This window comes from Rhinolophus sinicus, chromosome 1 (assembly GCF_057876585.1).
Source record: "Rhinolophus sinicus isolate RSI-liver-muscle chromosome 1, RSI-T2T, whole genome shotgun sequence".
Lineage (NCBI taxonomy): Eukaryota > Metazoa > Chordata > Mammalia > Chiroptera > Rhinolophidae > Rhinolophus > Rhinolophus sinicus.
This window is the reverse complement of record NC_142501.1, coordinates 154,171,097-154,195,770: the sequence shown is the minus strand read 5'-3', so window position 1 is coordinate 154,195,770 and position 24,674 is coordinate 154,171,097. Positions and strand designations below refer to the sequence as shown.

Below are 24,674 nucleotides of genomic sequence, written 5' to 3'. Positions count from 1 at the left end.
TTTTCTTGAGAACAGAGCAGTTCATCCCCAACACCCTTTGTGTCCTGCATTTTACACCAGCATGTCATTGCATTTCAAGTTTCTCAAAATACCTCTGAGAATTACTGTTTCCAGTGGAAGCAGAGGGATATAATTGTACATGTGGAAACCTACAGCTATGATTGAGCTTGCTAAAATTTCCCACGGAGAGGTGAAAAGTATAGTGATTAAATGCTCAGTTCTGGAGTCAGAATACCAGGGTTCATCCCCAGTTCTGTCATTTAATGGTAGTGTGATCTTGGGTAAGTTACTTAAACCCTGTCCCTGTTGTGTTATATATAAAATAGGAATATTAATCATCTTCTCATAGGAATGTTCTAAGAATTAAATGTTACTGCATGTAGAGCATTTAGAATAGAACTTGGCAAATAGTACACGCTCACTAAATGACAGTTTTTATTATCTATTCTAAATGTGACAACACCAAATTATATAATGAAGTCTGATTGGCAAAATATCTGCTAGATCAAGTAAAAAATAAAAAATCACCATGGTAACACCAATTGCATTATTTATTGAATTCTTACTATGTTCTAGGTGTATCACCTAGATCTTAAAAGCAATTAATCCAGCATTTCAACATTTTTAATATAATTCCCATTTACAGACAAGGGAATTGAGAAACAGTTTAATTAACTTGCTCAATATGGCAGAATTAGTGGAGTGTAGTGGAACTCGGGCTTCTCTGATTTAATTTGTAATCTCTCTTCCCTACCAAAAAAAAAATGGCCTTAGCTCAACTCTTAATTAATGATTCAATAATTAATGTATTTTTTGATTAACATTCCCATGCGAGTTTTTATTAAATCATAGAAATAGGATACAGTTTGGTAGAATCATAAAATGTAGAAAGAAGTGTTCAGAGAATCTAATTTAGCTTTCCCATTACGTATATAGTTAAGGAAATTAGCGGAACACTGCCACAATTTGTCCTAGAGGACATAGCTAGTCACCTAAGCAGGTTTGAAGACTCCTGATGTAGTACTCCTTTCAGGACGTCATGCTTAAATGATATACACGTACATAAGTCATACATGCATCACGCAAATATTACCCACACATTCAATAAAAAAATAAAATTACTTTTTACTCTATAATAGAATCGTTGAAAAGTCAAAGGGAAAAAAACGTTCCTAAGACAGTGGTTCCCAAGTGAAAGCCCAGGTTTATGCCCAGCCTCCGCGTGGGGAGGAGGGAAAATGAAGCTACGGTACGGAGACGAAGGAGCTACGGGAGGACGCAGCGCGGCTACGGGAAGAACGTGGGGCGGGGCTGCGAAGGGCGGAACTGTGGGCGGGAACAAGGAGCGCGCAGGCTTGTAACGGCTTTCTTCCTATTGGGTGGCGCGGTCTGTTTTGCGCATGTGCAGCTGTTTCAAACTGTGGAGGCCGCTAGACACCGGTGTTTACCTAAGTCCAAGCCAATAAATGAGGAGGATCGCGGGTGCGCTCTGGTTGGTCCCAAGTTTCTTTGCTCCTGCCGCCTCTCACTTCCCTGGCGCTCCTGGTTCGCCGCCTAGCTGCCCCTCTCGTGACTCTGGCATTGCTGGGCTTCCTCAAGCCGCCGCCTGGGAGGGCTGCCACCCCAAACGCCCTGCGCAGGCGAGCCGGGCCGGAACATGGCTGCGTCAGGTCTGGTAAGTGCGAGTCCCGGCACCTTCTGGCGGATGGGAGTCCGGCCGCCCCAGGCCCTCGCGCCCGAGGCGGGGAAGAATGAAACTTTGGGCCGGTGCTCTGACTTCTTGGGGATTTCAGTGGGAAAGCCGCGCGAATTTTTTGAGATCTGGAGTGATTGTGTGCCGATAGCCAGAGTTTATTTACTTGTATTGTTTTCTCAAGGTTTCTTGTAATTCCGGCCGTGATGGCATCTTTCTCTGTAGAGAATCTTGTGATTTCTGCTTTGTAGCCTAACTTCAATTCCTAGTTTTCCAAGTAATTTTCTGTCCATAAAAGTATTGACATGCCTTAAAGTGTTCCTTTGCCTCAGACACGCAGTCTAGAGAAGCAGATTATTTATGGAGCATCTGTTACGGATGAAGTTTTCTGAAGGGCAGCTATTACAGGGTGCAAGCTGTAAATGACGGGGGAGGGAACTCATTTTTTGTTTACATGTTTCTGAACTTACTCTCTATTCACTCTTCCACATTGCAAACATCGCTTACGGTTACGATGTAATACATAACCCATGTCATCCCCATCCTAAACTTGTATCTTCTACTTTATTTCCCTTTTTAAGAGCGTCTTCAGCATCGATGTACTGCCCCATTTATATAAAGCTATATTTGTATGCATAAAGAGATGTATTCAAGTATTGTATAATGCGTACTTTTTACTGTGAGCGCATACATTGTTTATATTATACATAATAAAGGAATACTGGAGGAAGAGAAGGAATAACATTTACCAAATGCCCACAGTTCTTGGGGGAAAAAAAACAGCTTGATTTTTTTTAGAGCAGTTTTAGATTTCCAGCAAAATTGAGAGGAAGGTACAGAGAGATTTCCCATATACACCCTGGCCCTCACACGTGCATTGTCCACCAGAGTGATGACATTTATTACAATTGATGAACTGACACATTATCACATTCTAAGAGGAGTGTAGTGAGGTGTGTAGTGGTACCATGTTTTAATTTGCATTTCCCTGATGATGTGATGTAGAGCATCTTTTTATATGTTTATTTGCCATCTGTATACCTTCTTAGGTGAGGTGTCTATTAAGGTCTTTGGACCATTTATTTTTTAATTGGTTTTTTCTTATTGAGTTTTAAGAGTTCTTTGTATATTTTGGATAACAACCCTTATCTGATGTGTCTTTTGCAAATATTTTATCTCAGCCTGCCTTGTCTGCTCATTCTCTTGACCACAGTTCACTTTTCAAATGCCTGTCATAACCTTAGATCTATTTTGAGTCTTAGTTCTAATTGACTTTGCATCATAATCCATTTAAAACACACGGGGAGGGAGGAGAGATTATCCTTAGGCAAGGCTGTGGGAAGAACATAAACTAGCTTAAGACAAAGTCTCTGCTCTCAAGTTTCTTAAAATCTGATAGCGGTCTTCATTTTCCTGAATAATGCAATCCAAGGGCCATTAGGTGGTGCCAAGTAAGGTAGGGGTCCTGATGGGTAGGAAATGGCAGTGGCCCAGAGCAGTGTGTAGGAGCAAGAGTTGAGTCAGGAGAGTGTCCCAACTCAGGATGTCAGAGCATGAACAGGGTAAAGAGTGTCCGCATGGGGTGGGGTCATCCATATCCCATTGGGCCAGGTGACAGTGAGGCTTAATAAATATTTGGTATTAGTGATAATATTTTCACTTTTAAAAGCATGTACTTCATCCTGTTGCTACCCAATTTGTAACTAGTTTCACTTTATAGATTTTACAACTAAAATATAGGACCCAAAGTATCTCAGATATGCTCTTGACCTCCAATATAGCTTGTCTGTGTATTTTATTTTTCCTGTGGTTCCCATTGATTAGGACTGTTTCTTCATTGGGGTTACCTATTTTCTCTTTCATTCGCAAACATTCTAGGATCTTTTCATCCTCAATTTTTCTGAAATTTCACTGTAACTTCCTAGGTATGGATCTTAAATTCATTATGCTGGCTGTTCATGTCCTACTGATTTGGGAAATTCGAGTGTATTTTCTTAGAGTACGTCTCTTTTTTTTTTAGTAGTTCTTAACTGGGAGTAGTTTTAACCCCCTACGAGACATTTGATGATGTCTGGAAAGATTTCAGGTTGTCCTGAGAGGGGGTGGGTGAAGGGGTGCTCAGGGAACCTAGTGGATGGAGTCCAGGGATGCTGCTAAGCATCCCGAAATGCATAGAATGGGCCCTGACAACAGTCATTCAGTCCATGTTAGTAGTGCTGGGGTTTAGAAACTGCTGAATTGTATGCTTTTTTCTTTGAGAAACATAATCTCACAGTGAATGGAAGAAACTAAAATTGAAATGGACTGAATAATGAGTTGAAATTGGCAGTTTTTGAGTGTGCATTTGTTTTGAAAATTAAAATTTTTTGCATTCTAAGTTTTAATTTAGAATTAAGAGACCATGTCTTGTTCATCACATGTTTTCTAAATTGCACTTGGCCCTGTAGTAGGTCCTCAATTAGTATTCTAACGAATAAACTATCTAATCCTTATTTTTTTCTATTTAAAAGAGGAATAGAGTACTTAACAGGTGTTACTTACTGTTCCAAAACATGTGCAAATTTGATGGATCTTTTAATTTATTGTGTGAAATTATGAGAAGAGTGGCCTCGAATGAGGCCTGAGAAGGTTGTTAACTAACATTCTCAGAGCTTTACTTCAGTTTCAGAATGCTGAGTGCTGGACAGAGACCAAAGTGCTTGAGTTAGTTTTCATCAAATAATGAATGGAGACTTGTTAGATATCTTTGTTCTTTAGTTTGTTACCTGTAAAATATATTTTATCCTTTGCTCCTTAGTTACTTCCTGAGGATAAGAGGCTCTGTGAAACTCTCACCTTTAAAGAAAGATATTTTTTTATCTCATAAGGTTTTGGCCTTATTTATTTGGTATGTCAAAAAGATATTAAATGTGTGATATACAATGCACTAGGCAAGGCTGTGGGAAGAACATAAACTAGCTTAAGACAAAGTCTCTGCTCTCAAGTTTCTTAAAATCTGATAGCGGTCTTCATTTTCCTGAATAATGCAATCCAAGGGCCATTAGGTGGTGCCAAGTAAGGTAGGGGTCCTGATGGGTAGGAAATGGCAGTGGCCCAGAGCAGTGTGTAGGAGCAAGAGTTGAGTCAGGAGAGTGTCCCAACTCAGGATGTCAGAGCATGAACAGGGTAAAGAGTGTCCGCATGGGGTGGGGTCATCCATATCCCATTGGGCCAGGTGACAGTGAGGCTTAATAAATATTTGGTATTAGTGATAATATTTTCACTTTTAAAAGCATGTACTTCATCCTGTTGCTACCCAATTTGTAACTAGTTTCACTTTATAGATTTTACAACTAAAATATAGGACCCAAAGTATCTCAGATATGCTCTTGACCTCCAATATAGCTTGTCTGTGTATTTTATTTTTCCTGTGGTTCCCATTGATTAGGACTGCTTCTTTATTGGGGTTACCTATTTTTCTCTTTCATTCGCAAACATTCTAGGATCTTTTCATCCTCAATTTTTCTGAAATTTCACTGTAACTTCCTAGGTAAGGATCTTAAATTCATTATGCTGGCTGTTCATGTCCTACTGATTTGGGAAATTCGAGTATATTTTCTTAGAGTACGTCTCTTTTTTCTTTGTTCTGTTTAGAAGTTGGTCATAAGTTGGACCTCCTAACTTTTGGATCTTCTTTGTTTTATTCTTTCTCCATTTTTCCATCTCTTCTTTGTCTTTTTTCTCTCCTCTCCCACCCAAAGAATTTTTTCATAATTGTTTTTATTTTAGGCAATCATGTTTTTAATTATTAAGAGTTTTTCTTCCTCTCTGTTTAGTGTTTATAGTATGCCACTTTAGTTTTGAGTCCAGTATTATCTCAAATCTCTATTGAAGGTACTGATTAGAGTTTTCTCGTTTTTGAAATTTTCTGCTTTCCCATCCTTAATATTGCTTTCCTCTTGGTCCTTTTACTTTGTCATTTTTAAAATTTGTATCTTGATTTTCCTCTTTTGTTTTAGATGTCTGGTAATCCATACATACTGGTGATATTTAAGAAAGAGACAGTAGACTACTCTTTTTAAGCTATGTGTTTATGGGGATTAGTGAAGTGGAGATCTACTGTCCTCTTTATAGATTTTCTTTAATTGCACTGTTTTTATTCCTTTTCTTACTCTTTTCTGACTTCAGGTCTTCAGTTTCGTAGTTCTACATAGTTATGGCTTTCCCCTGGGCAGATTGGTTTCACTCCTTACCAAGGACGGTATCCTCTGAGCTTACTTTAGGCTACTACTGCTTTCATTCTGTTTCATCACCTATGCTTTCCATCTTCGGAAAGATTAAATTTTTTTGTGTATAGGCGGTCCTCTCTTCCATTCTTTTTTTTATTGTTGTTTTAGGCCATTTTAGTCCTTTACTGTTATTTTAGAGGGATCTACCTACAGGGAAAGGAAATAAGTAGATATTGTTAGTCAACCAACTTTAATTTTTGGAAGCCCAGATAGTTAGGATGTTGGTGATGGAAGAGGTGTGGGGGGATGTAGAGGAAGAGGAAGAAGAAGATGAAATAAATCCCAGGGTGAGGAACTAGTACAAGCAGAGGTTTGGGAACAGATATGAGGCAAGTTCTCTTTCATTTGATCGAGAAAAATTCCTCTTTAAGGTATTATAATAGACAATTAACAAAATACTTGCTCAATGAATACAGGGAGAACTTAAATTTTCTGTCATGCTCATATTGGGGGTGAAATTACTTTGAAGATAAGTTGTATTTGAATATATTTTGAACAAAAAAACCAAATTGATGATATTCTTTTCTTTCAGGATCACCTCAAAAGTGGCTACAGAAGAAGATTTTGCCGATGTCCTGGGTGATTTATATACTTACATATGGTTTAAGATGATTTTCAGTCCCATCTTCAGAAAGTGGAATTTTTAAATGAATAAAGGAAAGACATTCCCTCTGAGTAAAATAATGATTTCTATGCCCACGAATTAATTATAGTAATCTTAGTTATATTATACTAACAGACAAATACTAATGCAAGCAATGCAGTGACTTAGTGGCAGTGAGAAAAGAAATTCACCTGACAAATGATAGACCCGGACGAGGCAGTCTCAGTAATGACTGATGACACCATGGGGAAAGAAAGCATTCTGTAGAATGAATTAAATGGTACTAGAAAGATGCAGCTTGTCCGGTGGGGCTAAAAGAAAAGGTGGGTGTGGTTATAAAAGGGCAGTAGATAGATCTTTCTGGTGATGGAACTGTTCAGTATCTTGACTGGTGGTGGTATCCAAACCTACAGATACGATAATTGTAAAGAACTAAGTACATATGCACAAACATAAACACACAAATGAGTACATGTAGAACTGGAGAAATCTGAATAAGATTGGTGTATTGTATCAATATCAGTATCCTGGTTGTGATAGTATACTAAAGTTTTGCAAAATGTTTTGCATTTTGGGAGAGACTGAATAAAGTGAACAAAAGATCTCTTCTATATTATTTCTTATAACTGCATGTGAGTTTATAATTATCTCAATATAATTTTTAATTAAAAAGTTATACTGATTTGTAAGCTACTGTTTAGATTAATGATAGTGAATCAAAAGTAATTTGAGAACTTGTAGGGTAGACTGTTACTTGGAGTTGTTAGGGCTTATGAACTTAATTATTAAAAAAGCATTTCAGAAATGAATGGATTTGTTTAAAAAAGTTTACATTCTTATTTAGATACAGCATTAACCTAAAATAGCTTTAGACGTGGCTGTTCAATCAAGGGTATAATTATTAATGTAGGTAAGGACATACTACTTCATATAGTGTTCTGGGAATGCTTGAACTCTCAAGTACTTATTTTGTCCTCCGATAGTAAAGGTGATATTTTCCCCATTAGGTAAATTAACATTTTATAATGTGATAAGGAATTTTCAAAGTAGTTGGTAACCTAAATGACATATCTTTGGGAAATATGTTAACATTCTTCCTTCTTTCCTTCTTATTAGGGTACCTGACATTAATATGGGGCAAGGCCAAAACATACTGGTAATCTTAGAAGACTGTTTTGAAGAAAAAAGTAAGCTTCATTTCCAAATGGACTTTGAGGGGTGGGTGGATAAAAACGTAAATTTATCGTATTATAGCATTAAAATACATGTGAAAAATTTTCCCAGGAATTTTGAGTACATGTGCAATCCTTCATGTATCTTTTGAAACCCTGAGGATTATACTGGCAAAAATGAGAATAATTTGTCATTCTCTTTAGTTCATACTGGATTCTCTTAGTCTAGAAATGCATACATAATTACCATAGGCAAGAGAAAGCGTTTCATAGAAAATAGAAATGTACAGAATTCTTGGGATCACTGCAGAGCTTGAAATAATGTTGGGTGATTTGCACCCCTATCTAAAGAAATGGCAAAACCTTTTCTAAGTATATTGGTCAGCATTAGAACGTATTTGAGTAAGAGAATAGGCCAATCAAAGAAATAAAGACAGATCTGGAAAAGTATCTTCTATACAGTTTCTCAAAGAAGGTCTAGCACATAGTTCTTCAGTCTCATGTTTGTCTTTTTTAGTTTCTGATGCCTTCTAGTAACATTTGAATATAGAATTGATGTCTATTTCTTTTAAGCTAATTGTGTTTAGAGAGTCAGCAGAGTTCCTCACATGTCCTATAGGGCTGCTTTTAATTGTAACCAAAAGATTTTATTCTGTACTTCCTTTTACAAATTTCTTACTTTTCTTTTAGGTCTTGCCAATGATTTTAGCACAAATACTACAAAATCAGTGCTTTATTCAACACCTAAAATAAAAGATACTTGTCTTAGGTCACCAAGCAGAGAGGTAAGGCAAAAAGAAAATCTGGTACAGGTTTAATATTAATATTAATAATAGCAATACACAATGTAGTTAGGTACACTTTAGTTGTTTGGTAAGTCTTATTTTTAAAAAGGAATCTTATATTTCCATTGATTTTTCTATAAAATTTGAAGGTATTTATGAAAATTTTGATTTGACATTTCCTATGTTTGAAATTAGAGATCTGGGAATTTGAATTATCAAATTATAACAAACATTCTTCACTTCTAAAATAATACTTAAGTTAGGTTTTCAGGAAAGCGGGCAACTATTGAAATTTCTAATCCAGGTTGACAAGTTTGGTTGTTTTCTGAAAACCAAAGCAATGTATTGCTATGTTGGGAAATCAGTCTTTTATTGATTATACTTGTATGCCCCTTTTTGATCCCATTTTTCTGCTTCTCCTCTCTGCACAGAGGTAACCACTCTCTTGAATTTCAGTTTTATCATTCTCATCCTTTATTTTGTAGTTTTTACCACATGTGGGTATATGCTGACATTTGTGTCAGTACTTCTTCCACTACTTGTGACAGGTCCCACTACCATCCACGTGTTGGGTGCTTACTGTAAGGACTCAGGAGATTCAGCTTATAGTTGTACTCGTGACTGAGATTTATTATAGCCACATAATCAGGATACACAGTCAGATCAGTGAGGGAGAAAGAAGCATCAGGCGGAGTTGGGAGGAATCCTTGTCAGTCTTCCTGTGCTCCCCAAAGGGCCACACAGAATGCACTCATTGCCTCCAGCACTAAATGAAATAAAAAGTACAGTCTTTCTGACTAGGGAAGCCTTTTGAGACTTAGCTATTTTTATTGGAGGCAGGTGACATAGATGCACCTTCTTCCCACAAAATTCTATGCTCCCTGAACAGAAACGGCAGGTGTTCACCATAAATCAGATTGTTTATACAACAGTCTTGGCAGGCTGGTATAGCAGGTACAACCTTATCAGTTGGTAATGGAGGAAACATTCTGAAAGTCAGAGTCCCCAGGTGCCAACTAAGGGTAGTGTAAGCAGGCCTTTTAAATGATTAGGCCTGCTATGTTCTTTCCTGCATAGAAGGAATCTCTAAATACTATATATTGTGTGTGTGTATGTATACGCATATAGGTATAGTGTTACATAGTTTTGCATTTATTTTGAACTTTACATAAATGGGATTATTATATACTTCTGCAGCTTGCTTTTTTGATTAACATAATAAATTTTTTCATGTTGTTGTAGTTTATTCATTCTACTGTTGTATATGTGATTTTGTTATGTGACTATACCCATAATTTATTTATCCAGTCTCTCTCTGAATAGGTTTTTGCTGTCCAGAGCAGCATTGTTTCTGTGATAGATTATTTGAAATTTCAACTTTATTAGATAATGCCAAATAGTTTTCTAAAGTAGTTATTAAAGTATACAGCTCCATCAGTTGATTTATTGTTTTTTAAAACATTTTTTTTCCAATTTAATAACAAATATATTTAATCAATATGGATAATTTTAATAGAGTAGATCTAATATTTTATTCCTTTTAGGCCCGGTGCCAGAAATCCCATCCAGAGTCAGTTCCAGTTTCTTCAAGAAAGGAAGGAGCCTCTCTGCAGTTCACTATAGAACCAAGTGAAGCTGTGAAGGAATCAGGTTGGTGGCATGCCCATGGGTGTTATTTGCCTAGATATATTTAAAAAGTTACAAATGCCGAAGGCGGTGCCTATAGGCGGTGGTATGTTGCCTTGAGTGACAAAGTCAGGGTCAGCCCAGGCAGAATTGTGAAATGAAGTTGTTTATGATTCCCTTTCAAGTCCATGGTCAGCGTTTTTTGTTTTATTTTTTAAACATGACTAATAAGTTTTATTTGATTATTTGTTTCTTTGTTTTAGTGGTAGGAGCATTGCTTACTAAGTAGGGTGTAGTAAGAGACATTAAATAAAAATTATGGGGACTATAGCTTTAGTAGTTTTCAAATAGATTTTTATTTTAGAACAACAATAATCATTTTTTATCTCACACATTTTCTGTACAGCCTAGTTAAATGGTTCTGGTTTGAAATCTGTCAGGTGGTGGTCAAGATATTGGCCTGTGTGGTAGTCTTGGGAAGGCTTGACTGGGGCTAGCTATTTCCAAGATCACTTGCTCATGTGAGCTGGTTGCTGACACGAAGCCTTAATTCCTTCCCTCATGGAACTTTCCATGGACTTCTTGGGCATTTTTTTTAAATAAGGATATAATTGATATATAGCATTAAATTAGTTTCAGGTTTACATCATAATCATTCGATATTTGTGTATATATATATATATATATATATATATATATATATATATATAGTCACTGTTACTTTTCTCCTCCTTTCGTTCCATTTACTTGAGTGAATTATGCACACTTGATCTTAGCCAAAAGGCCGAGAAGCGATTGAGTGAATTATGTGTGCTGCTTCTTTTTAAAGTTTTCTTTGTTTGCATTTTCTAAATTAGAAAAGTCCTTCATTTGAGGTAAGAGTCAAAGATTTAAAAGAGAAAGCTTCTAATAATTATTCCCATCATATGCCGAGGAGACCTTTGAATCCTTCCATACCTTCATTAGCGCCCCTAAATGAAAACATATATAAATATGTGTGTGTGTGTGTGTGTATTTGCCACATACTTTTATAAGAGGCTTTTATGATTTTCTTTTACACCAACAATGTAAGAAAGTATTATACCTTTTATCTGATAGTTTCTTTACTGTTCTACTTTTTTGCCAGTTTGATCAGTATTAAATCATATCATTGTTACTTTAGTATCTATTGCCATGATTACTACTGAGTTTGAACACCTTTTTATAGGTTTATTGGCTATTTGCATCTGCTTTTATCTGAGTTGTCTATTCATATCCTTTGCCCATTTGTTTTTTTCTTATTTATGAGTGATCTTTGAATCGAATATCTGTAATTATTTAGCTGTAATTTGTGTCACAGATGTTTTTCCAAATGATCCCTTGACTATTACAAATTTTGTTTATAGTATCTTTAACTCTATGATAGGTAAATTTTTAAATTTCAGTTGTCAAATGTGTGAATGGTATACAAAATATCTTAGATTTTCACCTTAACATCTTTTTTTTCTTAAATTTATTGGGGTGACAATTGTTAGTAAAATTACATAGATTTCAGGTGTACAATTTTGTATTACATCATCTATAAATGCCATTGTGCGTTCACCACCCAGAGTCAGTTCTCCTTCCATCACCATATATTTGATCCCCCTTACCCTCATCTCCCACCCCCCACCCATGGATAAAGAAGTTGTGGTAAGAAACAAATGAGAAACATCTTTTTTTTCAATTGAAATTTTTAATCTATCTGGAATTCGTTTTGCTATATTATGTGACATAATCTTATAATTTTATTTTCTTCCAGATGGTCAGTTGTGCCAGGTCCATTTATTAATTAAATAATTCATTCCCTTCTGAATGTACTACTTTTATCATGTATTAAATCTCACATCTCATTCAATATACTTTTGAATTTTGGTCTATTTGTTTATTCTTAATGTCAACACAATATTGTTTTACTAATTGTAGATTTTTAATATGTGCTAATGTTGTTATTCTTCTGCCATTCTCAGACCTTCTTTTTTTCCCCGTGAGGTTTTAATTTTATCTAATTCCCAATAAAATTTGGTTGGGAGTCTAACTAGAATTGCTTTTAATTTGTGTAGTTATTTTGTGAGAATTCACATTTTTATGTTATTCTTCATGAGAACATGTGTTATATATTTATTATGTACTTCAAATATGGTAGTCTGTAGGACACTGTCCATAGTGTGAAAGGATAAGCCACAGACTGGAGAAAATGTTTGCCAATAGTATATCTAATAAAGGTTTTATATCCAGAATATATAAAGTATTCCTGCAACTCAACAACAAAAATAAACAACCCAACTCAAAAATGGGCAAAAGACTTGAATGGACATTACTCTAATCGTCAATGAAAGCATTACAAGATGTTCATTACTGGTCATTAGAGAAATGCAAATCAAAAGATACATCAGAGGAGATACAATTTTATACATACTAGAATGTTTTTTGTTTTTTTTTTAAAGGAAAACAACAGTTGATGAGGATGTGGATAAATTAGAACCCTCGTGTATTGCTAGTGGTGATGTAAGATGGTACAGCCACTGTGGAAAACAGTTTGGTAGTTCCTCAAAAAATTAAATCTAGAATTGCTATGTGCTATAAAACCCAGTAATTCTACCCTTAGGTTTATGCTCAAAAGAATTGAAAACAGACTCAAAGAGATACTTGTACCCAGTGTTCATAGTAGAATTATTCACAATACCCAAAAGGTGGAATCAAGTGTCCATCAGATAAATGGATAAACAACGTGTGTATGTGTAGAGCCATGAAAAGGTATTAAGTTCTGATGCATGTTATAATGTGGAAGAACCTTGGCAACAGTATGCTAAGTGAATACACTTTCCAAATGTACTCATATAGTGGTATAAATTTCCCTTTCAGTATTGCTGTAGCTGCAGACCACAGAATTTGATTTGTGTTTTCTCTTCATTTTTATATATCTCTATAATATACTTAGAGTCTTCCTTTTTAACCCATTAATTATTTAGGAGTGCATTAATCTAAGTGCTTAGGGATTTTCCTGTTTTCTTTGTTACTGATTTCTAATATTGATTCCTTTGTGGCTTAGTAGTATACACTATGTGATTTCATTTCTTTTAAATTCGTGAAGATTTATTTTATGACCTGTGATATTGCCTATCTTTATGAATGTTTCATGGACACTTGAAAAATATTCTGTTGAGTAGCTTGTTTATAAATGTCAATTATGATGTATTGCGAATTTTTATGCATTGTTGGATATGATTCGCTAAAACTTTGTTGAGAATTTTTTGCACATAAGTTAATGAGAGGTACTGATCTGTGGTTTTCTTTTTTTGTGCTATATTTGTATGGTTTTGGTATCAAGGTAATGCTGTTCAACTTATAAAATGATTCAGAAATTCCCTCTTCTAATTTCTGGAAGGGATTGTATAAAGTTAGTTTTAATTCTTCTTTGAATGTTTGGTATAACATTTTCCAGTGATATCATCTGGTCCATGATATTTCTTTTTCAAGAGCTTTTAAGTTGCAAATTCAGTTATTTAATAGTTATAGCATTATTTAGGTTATTTATCTCATCTTGGCAGAATTTTATAGTTTGGTTTTTGAGGAATTGGTGCAACTATCGCCAGCATCCATCCACAGAACTTCTTCATCTTGCATAACCAAACTTCTGTACCTATTAAACAATCACCCTCCCCACTACCCACCCAGTCTGGTAACCACTTTTCTACTTTCTGTCTCTCTATTTGACTAAAGATCTCATAGGAGTGGAATCATGCAGTGTTTGTCCCTTTGCAACTGGCTTATTTCATTTAGCATAATGTCTTCAAGGTTCATCCACGTTGTAGCATGTATCAGAATTTCCTTCTTTTGTAAGGCTGAATAACATTCCATTGTATGTACGAGTATAGACCATATTTTGTTTTATTCATTTATCCGTTAGTGGACATTTGTGTGGTTTCCATCATTTGTCTATTGTAATGCTGCTATGAACAGGGTTGTATAAATATGTCTTGCAGTCTCTGCTATCAGTTCTTTTGGATATATACCCAAAAAAGATATTATTGGATCATATGGTAATTGTGTTTTAATTTTTTGAGGAACCACCAAACTGTTTTCTATAGTGTCTGTATCACTTTACATTCCCACCAGCAGTGCAGAAGTATTGTGATGTATATCCTTACCAATGCTTGTTATTTTCTGCCTTTTTTTTTTTTTTTTTGATAGCCATGCTAATGGGTGTGAAGTAGTATCTCATTGTGGTTTTGATTTATTAGGGAATTTTAAATTAAAACAATTAAACACTACTACACATCTGTAAGAATGGCTGAAATCCAAAAAACTGGCTGTCTTGTAACTGTCATATCTTTAGGAGTTTCTGTCTTTTCATTTGTTTCAAGAGAATTTATAATTCATTGTTAAAACATTTTTATGATGGCTGCTTTAAAATTCTTGTTAAATAATTACAAAATCTGATTCATCTTTGTCCATTTGTATCCCCTAGTTTCTTGTTCAGGTTGTGTTTCTGGTTTTTGGTATGATGAATCATTTTGATTGTATCCTCAACATTTTGTTATTATGTTAGAAGACTGTTGATTGTATTTAGATCTTTTGTTGTAGCACGTACCTGTGCTGTTTCGGTTCAATGTGTACGTTTTTGCCTACTTTCGTGGATTATATTTCCAATGACAGTTAAGTGTTTAGAGTCCTAGCAGTGGTATTTTGGTCTGTTTCATTTTCTAATGCTGCTGGAATTCCAGCTTTTCTTGCTGGTGCTGTGTTATCACTTTGTGAGGGGTGTAAATGTCTATTGCATTGTTTACATGTGAAACTAATAAAAGAAAATTAAAAATACAACCACAAATGGCTTTTGATTCTGAAACAAGATGGCATAGCCTCATTTTTTCCTGCTTTTCACTCTAAGTACAACAAATTCCCACATAGCTATCCATCAAACAATAATAGAACTTTGTGTAGTTGGATGGAAGGTGCTTTCCTGAGCATCCTGACGTTCTTATTTGCCCAAGGGGGTTGGGGTCAGAAGCTGCTGGGAATGTATCTCCTTATATGGCTGTGTGTAAGACAGGATAAGGGGGCTGCAGGCCTCTTGTATGCCTGCCTTAGATTAGACTATCCATTGGTGCCCTTGTTGGAAGGAGGGTCTGGGATGACCTGGTGTGTTAATACTACCAATGGATGAAACGTCACCTTGGCCTGTGAAGCAGTGGCTAGGAAGGTCACAGGCTTCCTGTGTATCACATGGCCTGTCATCCCTATTGTTAAAGCGGGGACTGGATCTGCCCAGGGTTTTGCTCCTCTGCTGCTGCTGTCCTATAGTACTTATGGAGTAGAGCCTGTCCCTGCCTAAGTCTTTGCTGCTCTGCCACTGCTTGCAGAATGGAGTGACCGTTGCTGGGGTTGTGCAGTGGGAGTTTGAGTTTCCCACTAGGTTTCTGTTGCGTTTCCCTTCTCTAAGTCCTTTGGCCAGAGGATGCAGGGCTTTTCCCCCCTTATACCTATTGGCTGTTCTTTAGAGCCCAGTCTGGAGGTATATGGGAGCTATAAAGAAAACCCAGGGGATTCACCACATTGTTGCTTGAGGCTTGAGGTTCCTAGCAAATATACCTTCTTCCGTCTAGCTTTCAGAGTTCTATTATTGTTGTTTGATGGATACCTACCTGGGAATTTGTTGTATTTAGAGTGAAAAGCAGGAAAAAATGAGTCTATGCCATCTTGTTTCAGAATCAAAAGCCATTTTTGGTTGTATTTTTAATTTTCTTCTATTAGTTTCAGGTGTAGAAAACAATGTACTAGACATTTACACCCCTCACAAAGTGATAACTCCCCTCCCCCAATCCACTACCCCTCTGATACTGAATATAGCTGTTACAATCCCATTGACTCTATTCCCTATGCTGTTGTAGTTTTAATTTTTAATCTTTGTTTCTTAAGAGTATGAATCAGTATGAATACTGCCCAGCCATTCTACTTTTTCTTTGATATTTAAAGGTTGAGGGTTAAGAGGATATATATATTCTCCCCCCCATATATATATACACTCTTTATATATATACACACATATTTATATCTGTTATATGTCTATATCTGTATACTGTTATCTATATCTATATATCTATATCTGTTATATCTATATATGTATATGTATAAATATGTGCTCATCTAGCTGCCCTATTTACTGACTCTTAACCTAAAGATTGAATCTCATAATTTCACTAAGATTGCTATATTATTTAAGCTGTGCATAGATTTATTCCGATCTTGAATAAATTGACTTTGTCAATAAAATTGTGAATTTTCTATGTTTGAGGATTTCTGTCATTTCAAAACTTAAGAGCTTGGACCAAATACATATTTAGTTGATTAATTTCATGAATTACAATTTAAAGTACGTACTTATGTATTTTAATTATAGATCTTTGATTATAAACTTAATGATCTGTGGGTTTTCTGAAAACTATTTCTAATTAAATTGTTGATGGTTTTTTTGTTTGTTTGTTTGCTTTTAACTAAGTATGTTTTTCCAGGACACATCAGCTCCAAGTTGTTTAATTGTGGAGAGCACAGCTCACAGTGGCCCATGTGGGGATCAAACCGGCAACTTTGGTGTTATGAGTACCGCACTCTAACCAGCTGAGCTAACCGGCTGCCCTGATTGTTGATGAATTTTAAAAAGCACATTTGGTGCTTTTTAAAAACATATTATTTAAAAAATTTTTAATATTTTCATAAAATTTCTTCTAGTTCAGGCCCCTGAAGTTCATCAGAAAATTTTGGCAACTGATGGTTCTAAAAATACACCTGAATCAAGAAAAAAGTCAAGTAAAAAACTGTTAATAAAAGATCATCACAATGAAGCTGATGAGGAATTTTATTTATCTGTTGGCTCACCTTCTGTTCTTTTGGATGCAAAAACATCTGTATCACAAAGTGCTGTTTCATCTATTGCCCGAAAGATAGAGACCTACACTTTTGAAAATTCAGTAAATACACTGTCTCCAAATACAGAGATTTCTCTAAAAACCAAAAAAAGGTAACTTTTATTTATTTAAATAATATCAATCCTTCTATAAAAATTTTACCTTTTACATGAAAAAGTGCGTAATTTAATCTTTTATTTGTTTTATGGTAAGTATTGAGGAATAGTAACATGTTATGAGAAGAACACAACATATATGTATTTAGTATATATTCAGTATACGAGGTCTGACAATTAAGTTTGCGAACTCATCCTAGGAAAAAGTGCTACATACCTCATCGCTGAATATCACTACAGTCACCTTCGAGGCACTCCCCTTGGAGGCTATGCACTGACGCCAGCACTTAGTCCACCCTTCAAAGCAATTTTGGAACTCTTTCTGGAATGGCCATCAGAGCTGTCGTCATATTACCCTTCATGTCCTGAATGTCATCAAAATGTCTTCCTTTCAATATTTCCTTTATCTTTAGGGAAAGAAAGAAGTCATTGGGGGGTCAGATCTGGTGAGTAGGAAGGGTGTTCCAATACAGTTATTTGTTTACTGGCTAAAAACTCCCTCACAGACAGTGCCGGGTGAGCTGGTGCATTGTTGTGATGCAAGAGCCATGAATTGTTGGCAAAAAGTTCAGGTCATCTCACTTTTTCACGCAGCCTTTTTAGCACTTCCAAATAGCACATTTGGTTAACTGTCCAGTTGGTACAAACTCATAATGAATAATCCCTCTGATATCAAAAAAGGTTAGCAACATCATTGCAACAAGTTTGCGAACTTAATTGTCCGACTTCTTATATATAATAGGGAAGGCCTTAAAGTGTACTTCAGGAAAACTTGGGGTAATAACTTTTCTATAGTCTATGGAAAAACATTCTTTTTTTTTCTGATAATAAGTTTTATATAACTTCTTAAGAGAAACAGTTTGTGTTTCCTCTATGTTGTTTGTAATTACAAGGGTAGGTATGTATCAAGTCATTTCTTAGGATAACAGGATTATTATTAAGGATGAGTTGTGGTAAACCCATGTCCATTTCTTGGGGCTTTCTCTTTGACCTTTAAGAAGCAAAGTAGATCGTTCAAGGCCTTTTGCTGTTGGGGACTTCTGCAGTGAATATAGTTTCTGTAGGGTTAGATGTGATTTTTGGAACTAAGGAGTTATTAGGTTGGTGTAAAAGTAATTGTGGTTTAAAAGGTTAAAAACAATTGCAAAACCCGCAATTTTGCACCGACCTAATAAGTACATTCTAAGATTTTGCTATTCAAAGTGTGGTCTGTGCTTGATGATCAAGAGCAATGGCGTTATCTGGAAGCTTGTTAGTAATACAGTAAGTCCTTGCTAAACATCATTGGTAGGTTCTGTGACTTTAAGTGAAGTGATGTTTTACCATACGCTACTTGATATAAACAAGAGATAAGTTCCTACAGCATCTCATCAATGTTATAAAGAATGCTGAATGAAACCGTGTTATTTGAGAACCTGCTGCACAAAATTTCAAACCCTGCCCTAGACCTTCTCAATCAGAATCCACATTCTAATAGGATTTTTCCAAATGCTTCAATTCATATTAAATGTTTAAGAACTAGTGCTATAAGTTGCACATATCCTTGGTGTGTGATTTAACCATTCTTTTTTTTTTCTATTGACAAATACAAAACATTTTTTCTGAGCAAATTGCCTTATATATTTTGTATAAGAGATTACAAATCAGCATGTATAAATTTTAAATAAAGGCCCAAAGGAAATTTTTGTAAGTGGTTTGTGTTGTCACTGTAAAGGAATTTAGGAAAACTCATAACTCAACAAACTGTGGGGCATTCAGCTTGCCTTCTTTTTAACCTTTTAGGTTAAACTTCGAAGATAAAGATATTTTGGAGAAAGTAGAAATAGAGAATAAAGTATCAGATGTAGAGGATGAAATATCAGAAAGACCACAAGAGAGGAAACCGTCGGGAACATCTCAGAAAATAATACAAGAGTCAGAATATGGAATTCAGCCACAAGCTAAAAAGAGTTTTTCAACATTGTTTTTAGAAACTTTAAAAAGAAAAAGTGAATCCAGGTGAGTTATTAAGAAATTATCTTTTGAGACATTTTCTTTCATATTTTGTGGACAGTATCTAAAGATTCTTAATGCTATTTAACTGAAAGTTAATCTTAATTGACAAAATGTTAATTGGAATTCTGCTTAACCTTTAAGGAAAGTGAAGTTTCTTACCAGTAAATCACCCCCAAACCCTCATTTAATAGGTACTATTAAATGTGACAGCAAATTAGTTTATTCAGCTTTCATTGCTTGTGCTCATCAGCACTTTCTAATTTGTATGATACGGAAAAATGAAGCAGTATTTAGAAAGAAAATTATTTCAGTGTGCCTGTATTTCACTATTAAGGTTATAAATCTTTTTTCTTCTGATTGTGTCAATAAAAGGATAGTTACAAAATAAATTTTAATCTGTTCTTGTCTACTGAAAAACTTCAGTGGTTCTACGGTGTCAAAACAGTGAATCTTAACTGGCTGCACATTAGTTAACTAGAATTACTGGCAATAGGGTGAGAACCACTGGTCTGTAGAATAAACTTCAGATTTGTCAGCTGGTATTTAAGGCCTTCACTCCCTAGTTTACTGTTTTTACCAACTTGATCATTTTCAGTTGTTCCTGCTTTGTTATACCTTCTCGTGATATGCCAATCTCCATTTTATTTTATAAGGGTACTGATTCCTTTCATGTTCACTCCACCCCAATAACCTAATCACCTGTTAAAGCCCCCACCCTCAAGTACTGTCACATTGGGGCTTAATTTATGAATTTTGGAGGGATATTATCCTTTGAATAATTTCTTCCTTCTCCAGAAAGCTTTCCCAACTAATTGGAAGAGGTGCTGTTTAATCCAATGCATTTACCTTTCTACATATACTCCATTTATTTCTATACCATGATTATAATGTTGAAACATCTGCAAATGTGTGTGAATTATTCAACCTTGGAATTTTTCTATAATATAATTTAGTATATGATTTATAAGTATTTTCTTAGAATATTAGACTTGAAGGTATCTGAGAAATAATCTTGTTTTGGCTTTTACAATATTGTGATTTATAAGCAATATCTATTTGGTCTTCGTCCACAATTCCTGGCTCACATCTCCCAGAACTCTTGGAATGTCCTAAGTGTTGAGAGTGTAGAAAGGTGTCTTTTGTTATATTAATGAGTTGACTTTTTGAAAGCATTTGTAGGAATGGGGGCTGATTACCAATGGAACCAATCATGTGATTAGTGATGGAATTTTTTAGTCCCACCTCTGATCTCCAGGGAGGAGAGGGGGCTGGAGGTTGAGCCAATCATCGATGACAGTGATTTAATCAATCATGGCTACTAAGAAAACTTCCATTAAAAACCCAGAGGATGGGGTTTGGAGATTTTCCAGGTTGGTGAACACTTGGAGATGTGGCAAGTGTGGAATACCTTCCCACATAGCTTGTCCTATGCATCTCTTCCATCTGGCTGTTCCTCGGTTATATCCTATTAAAATAAACCAGTGGTCTAGTAAGTAACATGTTTATCTGAGTTATGTGAACTATTCTAGCAAATAAATCTAATCCAAGGAGCAGGTTATGGAAACCTCATTTATAGCCAGTTGATTGGAAGTACAGGTGACAATCTGGACTTGGAATTGGCATTCTGACTTGGAGGAGTTTGTTGAGAACCTCCAGTCTGTATCTAGTCGGTCAGAAGCAAGAGTCTGGGCTTGTGGCTGGCGTCTGAAGTGTGTGCATGTGTGGGGGCAGTTTTCTAGGACTGAACCCTTAACCTGTGGAATCTGATGGTATCTCTAGGTAGATAGTGTCAGAATTGAGTTGAATTCTCAGATGCACTCCTGGTGTCTGAGAATTGTTTGTTGGTGTGGGGGAAACCACCCCTCCCCCCATATGTATGTGTGTATGTGTATATATACACACATATATATGTGTATATATATTATATTGTAATGTTATATAAAAATATAACATGCAGTTTTGTACTGTCAGTGTATCTGGAGTATATTTAAACATCTGGATTTCAACTTTTTAATAAATATGTAGTGGGTGATTACGTATTTATTACAAATTAGTTGGTGTAGGTTTCTTCCAGCTCTAAATTTCTGTGCTCCCATTAGTGTTATAATTGAGTGTGATCAGATATTATAGAAATGTGAAAGGAGGGACAGATTTTTGAGGGTAAGGGAAAATTGAGGAGACATGTGAACTGCTCTTTAAAAGATATGTAGATTTTATTTACTATATCGATTTTTTTTTCACTAAGTAAAGGTAAAAGCTTTATTTTTTTGAGCTATTAATTATTATGACATCCTTTTTTAGTCCTGTTGTTAGGCATATAACAACTGCTCCACCTCATTCATCTCCTGCAAATGATACGAAGTTGTTAGAGGATGAATTTATAATTGATGAATCAGACAGAAGTTTTGCCAGTCGATCTTGGATTACGATACCAAGAAAGGCTGTGCCTCAGAAACAATGCACAGTATCCCCTACTGAGAGCACTGCACTCCGTCAAAGTAAGAAGTCAAGAGAAAAACGTCACAATATATCGCCTACGACTTTGACAAGTGACAAACATTTCAGCAATGCTCACCCAGTAGAGAAATCTCAGCCTTCTGAACAAAAAAACCTGGGTAGGAATTGTGCTTTGACGGATGAAATGGGAAATAATTCTAGATCTACAAAATCTGAAGTGTATTCTGAGAATGCAGAAAAATCATCTGGAAACAAAAGGACTATAAAAGAAAAACAGAAAAGGAAATCCGAGGCCACTGTAGTTGAAGAACAGATGAATATGGAACAGTCTAAAGATAAGAATATAAATATGTCACATATTGCCCAAGGCAAGTCACAAAGAGATTTAGACAGAAATATGCAAGAGTGCAAAGAGATGGAAAATGTTCATACTTCCAAAAAACAGATGCCACCTGTAGGTAAGTGTTTATATTAAATATAACTGTTAACATTATTCTGCTACTTTATGTTTCTGTGACATTCCTGTTTAGCTTTGATAAGTAGGCAAAGTAAACCTAAAGCTACACAGAGCCTCAAAAGCCCACAGACTTTTTCTCTAAGATCTCTTTATTTTACATATTATTCAATCCCTAGTCCTTTGATTTTTTTTGTGTGTGCGTGTGTAACTTCTAACATGACAAGCACATATAAAGGGAGAAGTGAAAAGGGAAGGCTACTAAACCAGGTAGTTAAAAGAACTCAAATAAGACAGCATCATATATTCTTGAGGTTTAAATATAAATTGGGAAAGAAAAACCCAGGATGGTGTGGGCCTATTTCTTATAGGATAAAAATCCATACTCTTCTATTCCATCATTTACTCATTTATCTAACAGTCATTAAATGCCAGACACAGTATTAAACACTGAAATAACAAAGATTACTAAGACAGTTTTCACCATTAAAAAAGATCAGTCTGGTGGGGTCTCTAGATCAACAGATAAACATACATTCACAGGATGATAAAGGGAAAGACAACAATGATCTGACTAATACCTCGATAGATCTTTTTATCTTGGGTCACTATCATTTATCATCCAAACTGGGACACTTGAGCATGAGAGAGGATGTCAAAGACAGTAAGCATAAACTGGGATTGTCCCAGACAAACCTGGAGTGTGGCCACCCTCCTTGTCGTTATTATACAGTGACTGAGGTTTGTAATGATGATATATCAAGAAGAATAGATCAATTTGTGGTTTTTGTACCACTTTTTAAGTAATAGAGAAAAAGGTGGTTATTCTTATAGAAAGAATTTTCTCCAGAATAGTTAGTGGAATAGAAAACACGTATCCAATGTATTAGATACTTTATATGTGTGTAATGTAATTTAACCCTTCTTGACAATCTTGTAAGGAGATAACAGTCAAAGGAGGTTAAAAAATACTGCCCCAGGATCTGTCCCATGCAAGGGCCCATATATTTTTAAGCTCTACGAAGAAGTTTTAAAATAGTGAAAATGTTTTTGATGCTCAAATTGGCAAAACTGTTAGCTAACCAGAAGACTCTCTTGACCAGAATTGTATATGGACCTGAAGGTTCTAGATGACTATACAGTGTTGCTGATTTAAAGGGGAGAAAGTTCATATTAAAGCACACTATTTAAGCTAGTATTTATAAAAACAAATTCCACCTTAATATGGTTATTACCTAATTACTCATTATTTTAGCTTTCTTTTTGTATATTCTGTAACACAGACTTTATACCATCTGAAATAATAGTTGTCTGATTTCAGTTTTGTCTGTGTGTGTTTTTGTGTATATGAAAAATTCTGCTTAAAAAAGAAGGGAAAAGGCAATCTTTTTTATTTGTAGACCTCTTTTGTAAATGTTAGGAATGTCCCATATTCTTTTTATTGGAATTATTCTTAATTTTTTTGCTTCCTTCAATTTCTAATTAGTAGTTGGTCATTTTAAGAAAACACAACATAAAGAATCTGAGTAAAGTGAGGGTAATAGTTACATTACAGGAAAGTTTTTTTCCTTCTAGTCCCTTAAGTAGAATATGAATCCACAAATTTGAAGGCACAAAATTTTGGTATAGCCAAAATTTCTTAAGTAGAAACATATCAAGAAAGCATACTTGAATGATACTCTCCTTAATTATAAATGTTAAACATTTATTGAGTACCTGCTATATTTTGCACACTAATTTTCACGTGTATTAAATTCCTTTTGATCTAAATTGATTAGGGAATATAGCGTTGTGATTAACTACCATACCAATTATATTTTCTATTGCTGTCATAACAAATTACTATTCACTTAGTGGCTTAAGACAACATACGTTTATTATCTTGAAGTTCTATGGATTAGAAGTCTGAAATGGATCTCACTGGGCTAAAATCAAGGTGTTGACAAGGTTGCATTTTTCTCTGGTGGTTCTAGGGGAAATCTGTTCCTTTTTCAGCCGCTTGAAGTCACCTATATTTCTTGAATCATGGCTCCCCTCTTGAATCTTCAAAGCCAGCAGTGCCAGCCTTCTCACGTTTGGCATTTCTCTTGCTGCTTCTTCCATTGTCTTAGCTCTCTCTCTCTCTGACCACTGCTTTTCAGGACATATGTAATGAGATTGCTTCAAGCTGGATAATCCAGTATAATCACCCTATTTTAAGGTTTTATAACCTCAATCAGAGTCTCTTAAAATATAACATTTTCACAGATTTTGTGGTTTAGGGTGAGTCCATCTTTGGGAGACCATTATTCTGCCAATCATACCAGTTTTCAAAGACTAATATGAAGATAATTTAACTCCTAATATATTTTTTTCTGATGATAATTTGTCTTTAATTCAAAAGACACTTTGACAAACCTGTAATGCCTAACCTGATGACTTGGGTTGAGCCAATTGATTTTTCCATGTTTGATGGCCCACGGGCTTCTCAAACTGAACTTACTGGAAACTAAATTCGTCCAATAGGAAATTCCTCTTCCTCTAGTTTTTCTATCTTCATAAATGGAGCCATAATAAATCTAATAGCTCAGAAGGAGCTAAA

The 24,674-nt window shown here is 35.4% G+C and overlaps 1 protein-coding gene across 3 annotated transcripts in view; it reads left to right on the top strand.

The window, feature by feature from the left end:
• The first annotated feature begins 1,410 nt into the window (after positions 1-1,410).
• The window catches only part of CENPC (centromere protein C), a 59,431-nt gene continuing 36,167 nt past the window's right edge, over positions 1,411-24,674 (top strand). For all 3 annotated transcript variants that reach the window (XR_012493705.2, XR_012493707.2, XM_019748068.3), the window contains exons 1-8: positions 1,411-1,675; positions 6,494-6,540; positions 7,682-7,752; positions 8,428-8,522; positions 10,067-10,172; positions 16,896-17,184; positions 18,970-19,185; positions 21,484-22,097. Coding sequence is in view for 1 of the 3 variants with exons in the window: in XM_019748068.3 (XP_019603627.3) it covers positions 1,658-1,675; positions 6,494-6,540; positions 7,682-7,752; positions 8,428-8,522; positions 10,067-10,172; positions 16,896-17,184; positions 18,970-19,185; positions 21,484-22,097 (1,456 nt within the window). In the remaining 2 variants the exon portion in view is untranslated. The remainder of the gene's footprint in view (positions 1,676-6,493; positions 6,541-7,681; positions 7,753-8,427; positions 8,523-10,066; positions 10,173-16,895; positions 17,185-18,969; positions 19,186-21,483; positions 22,098-24,674) is intronic.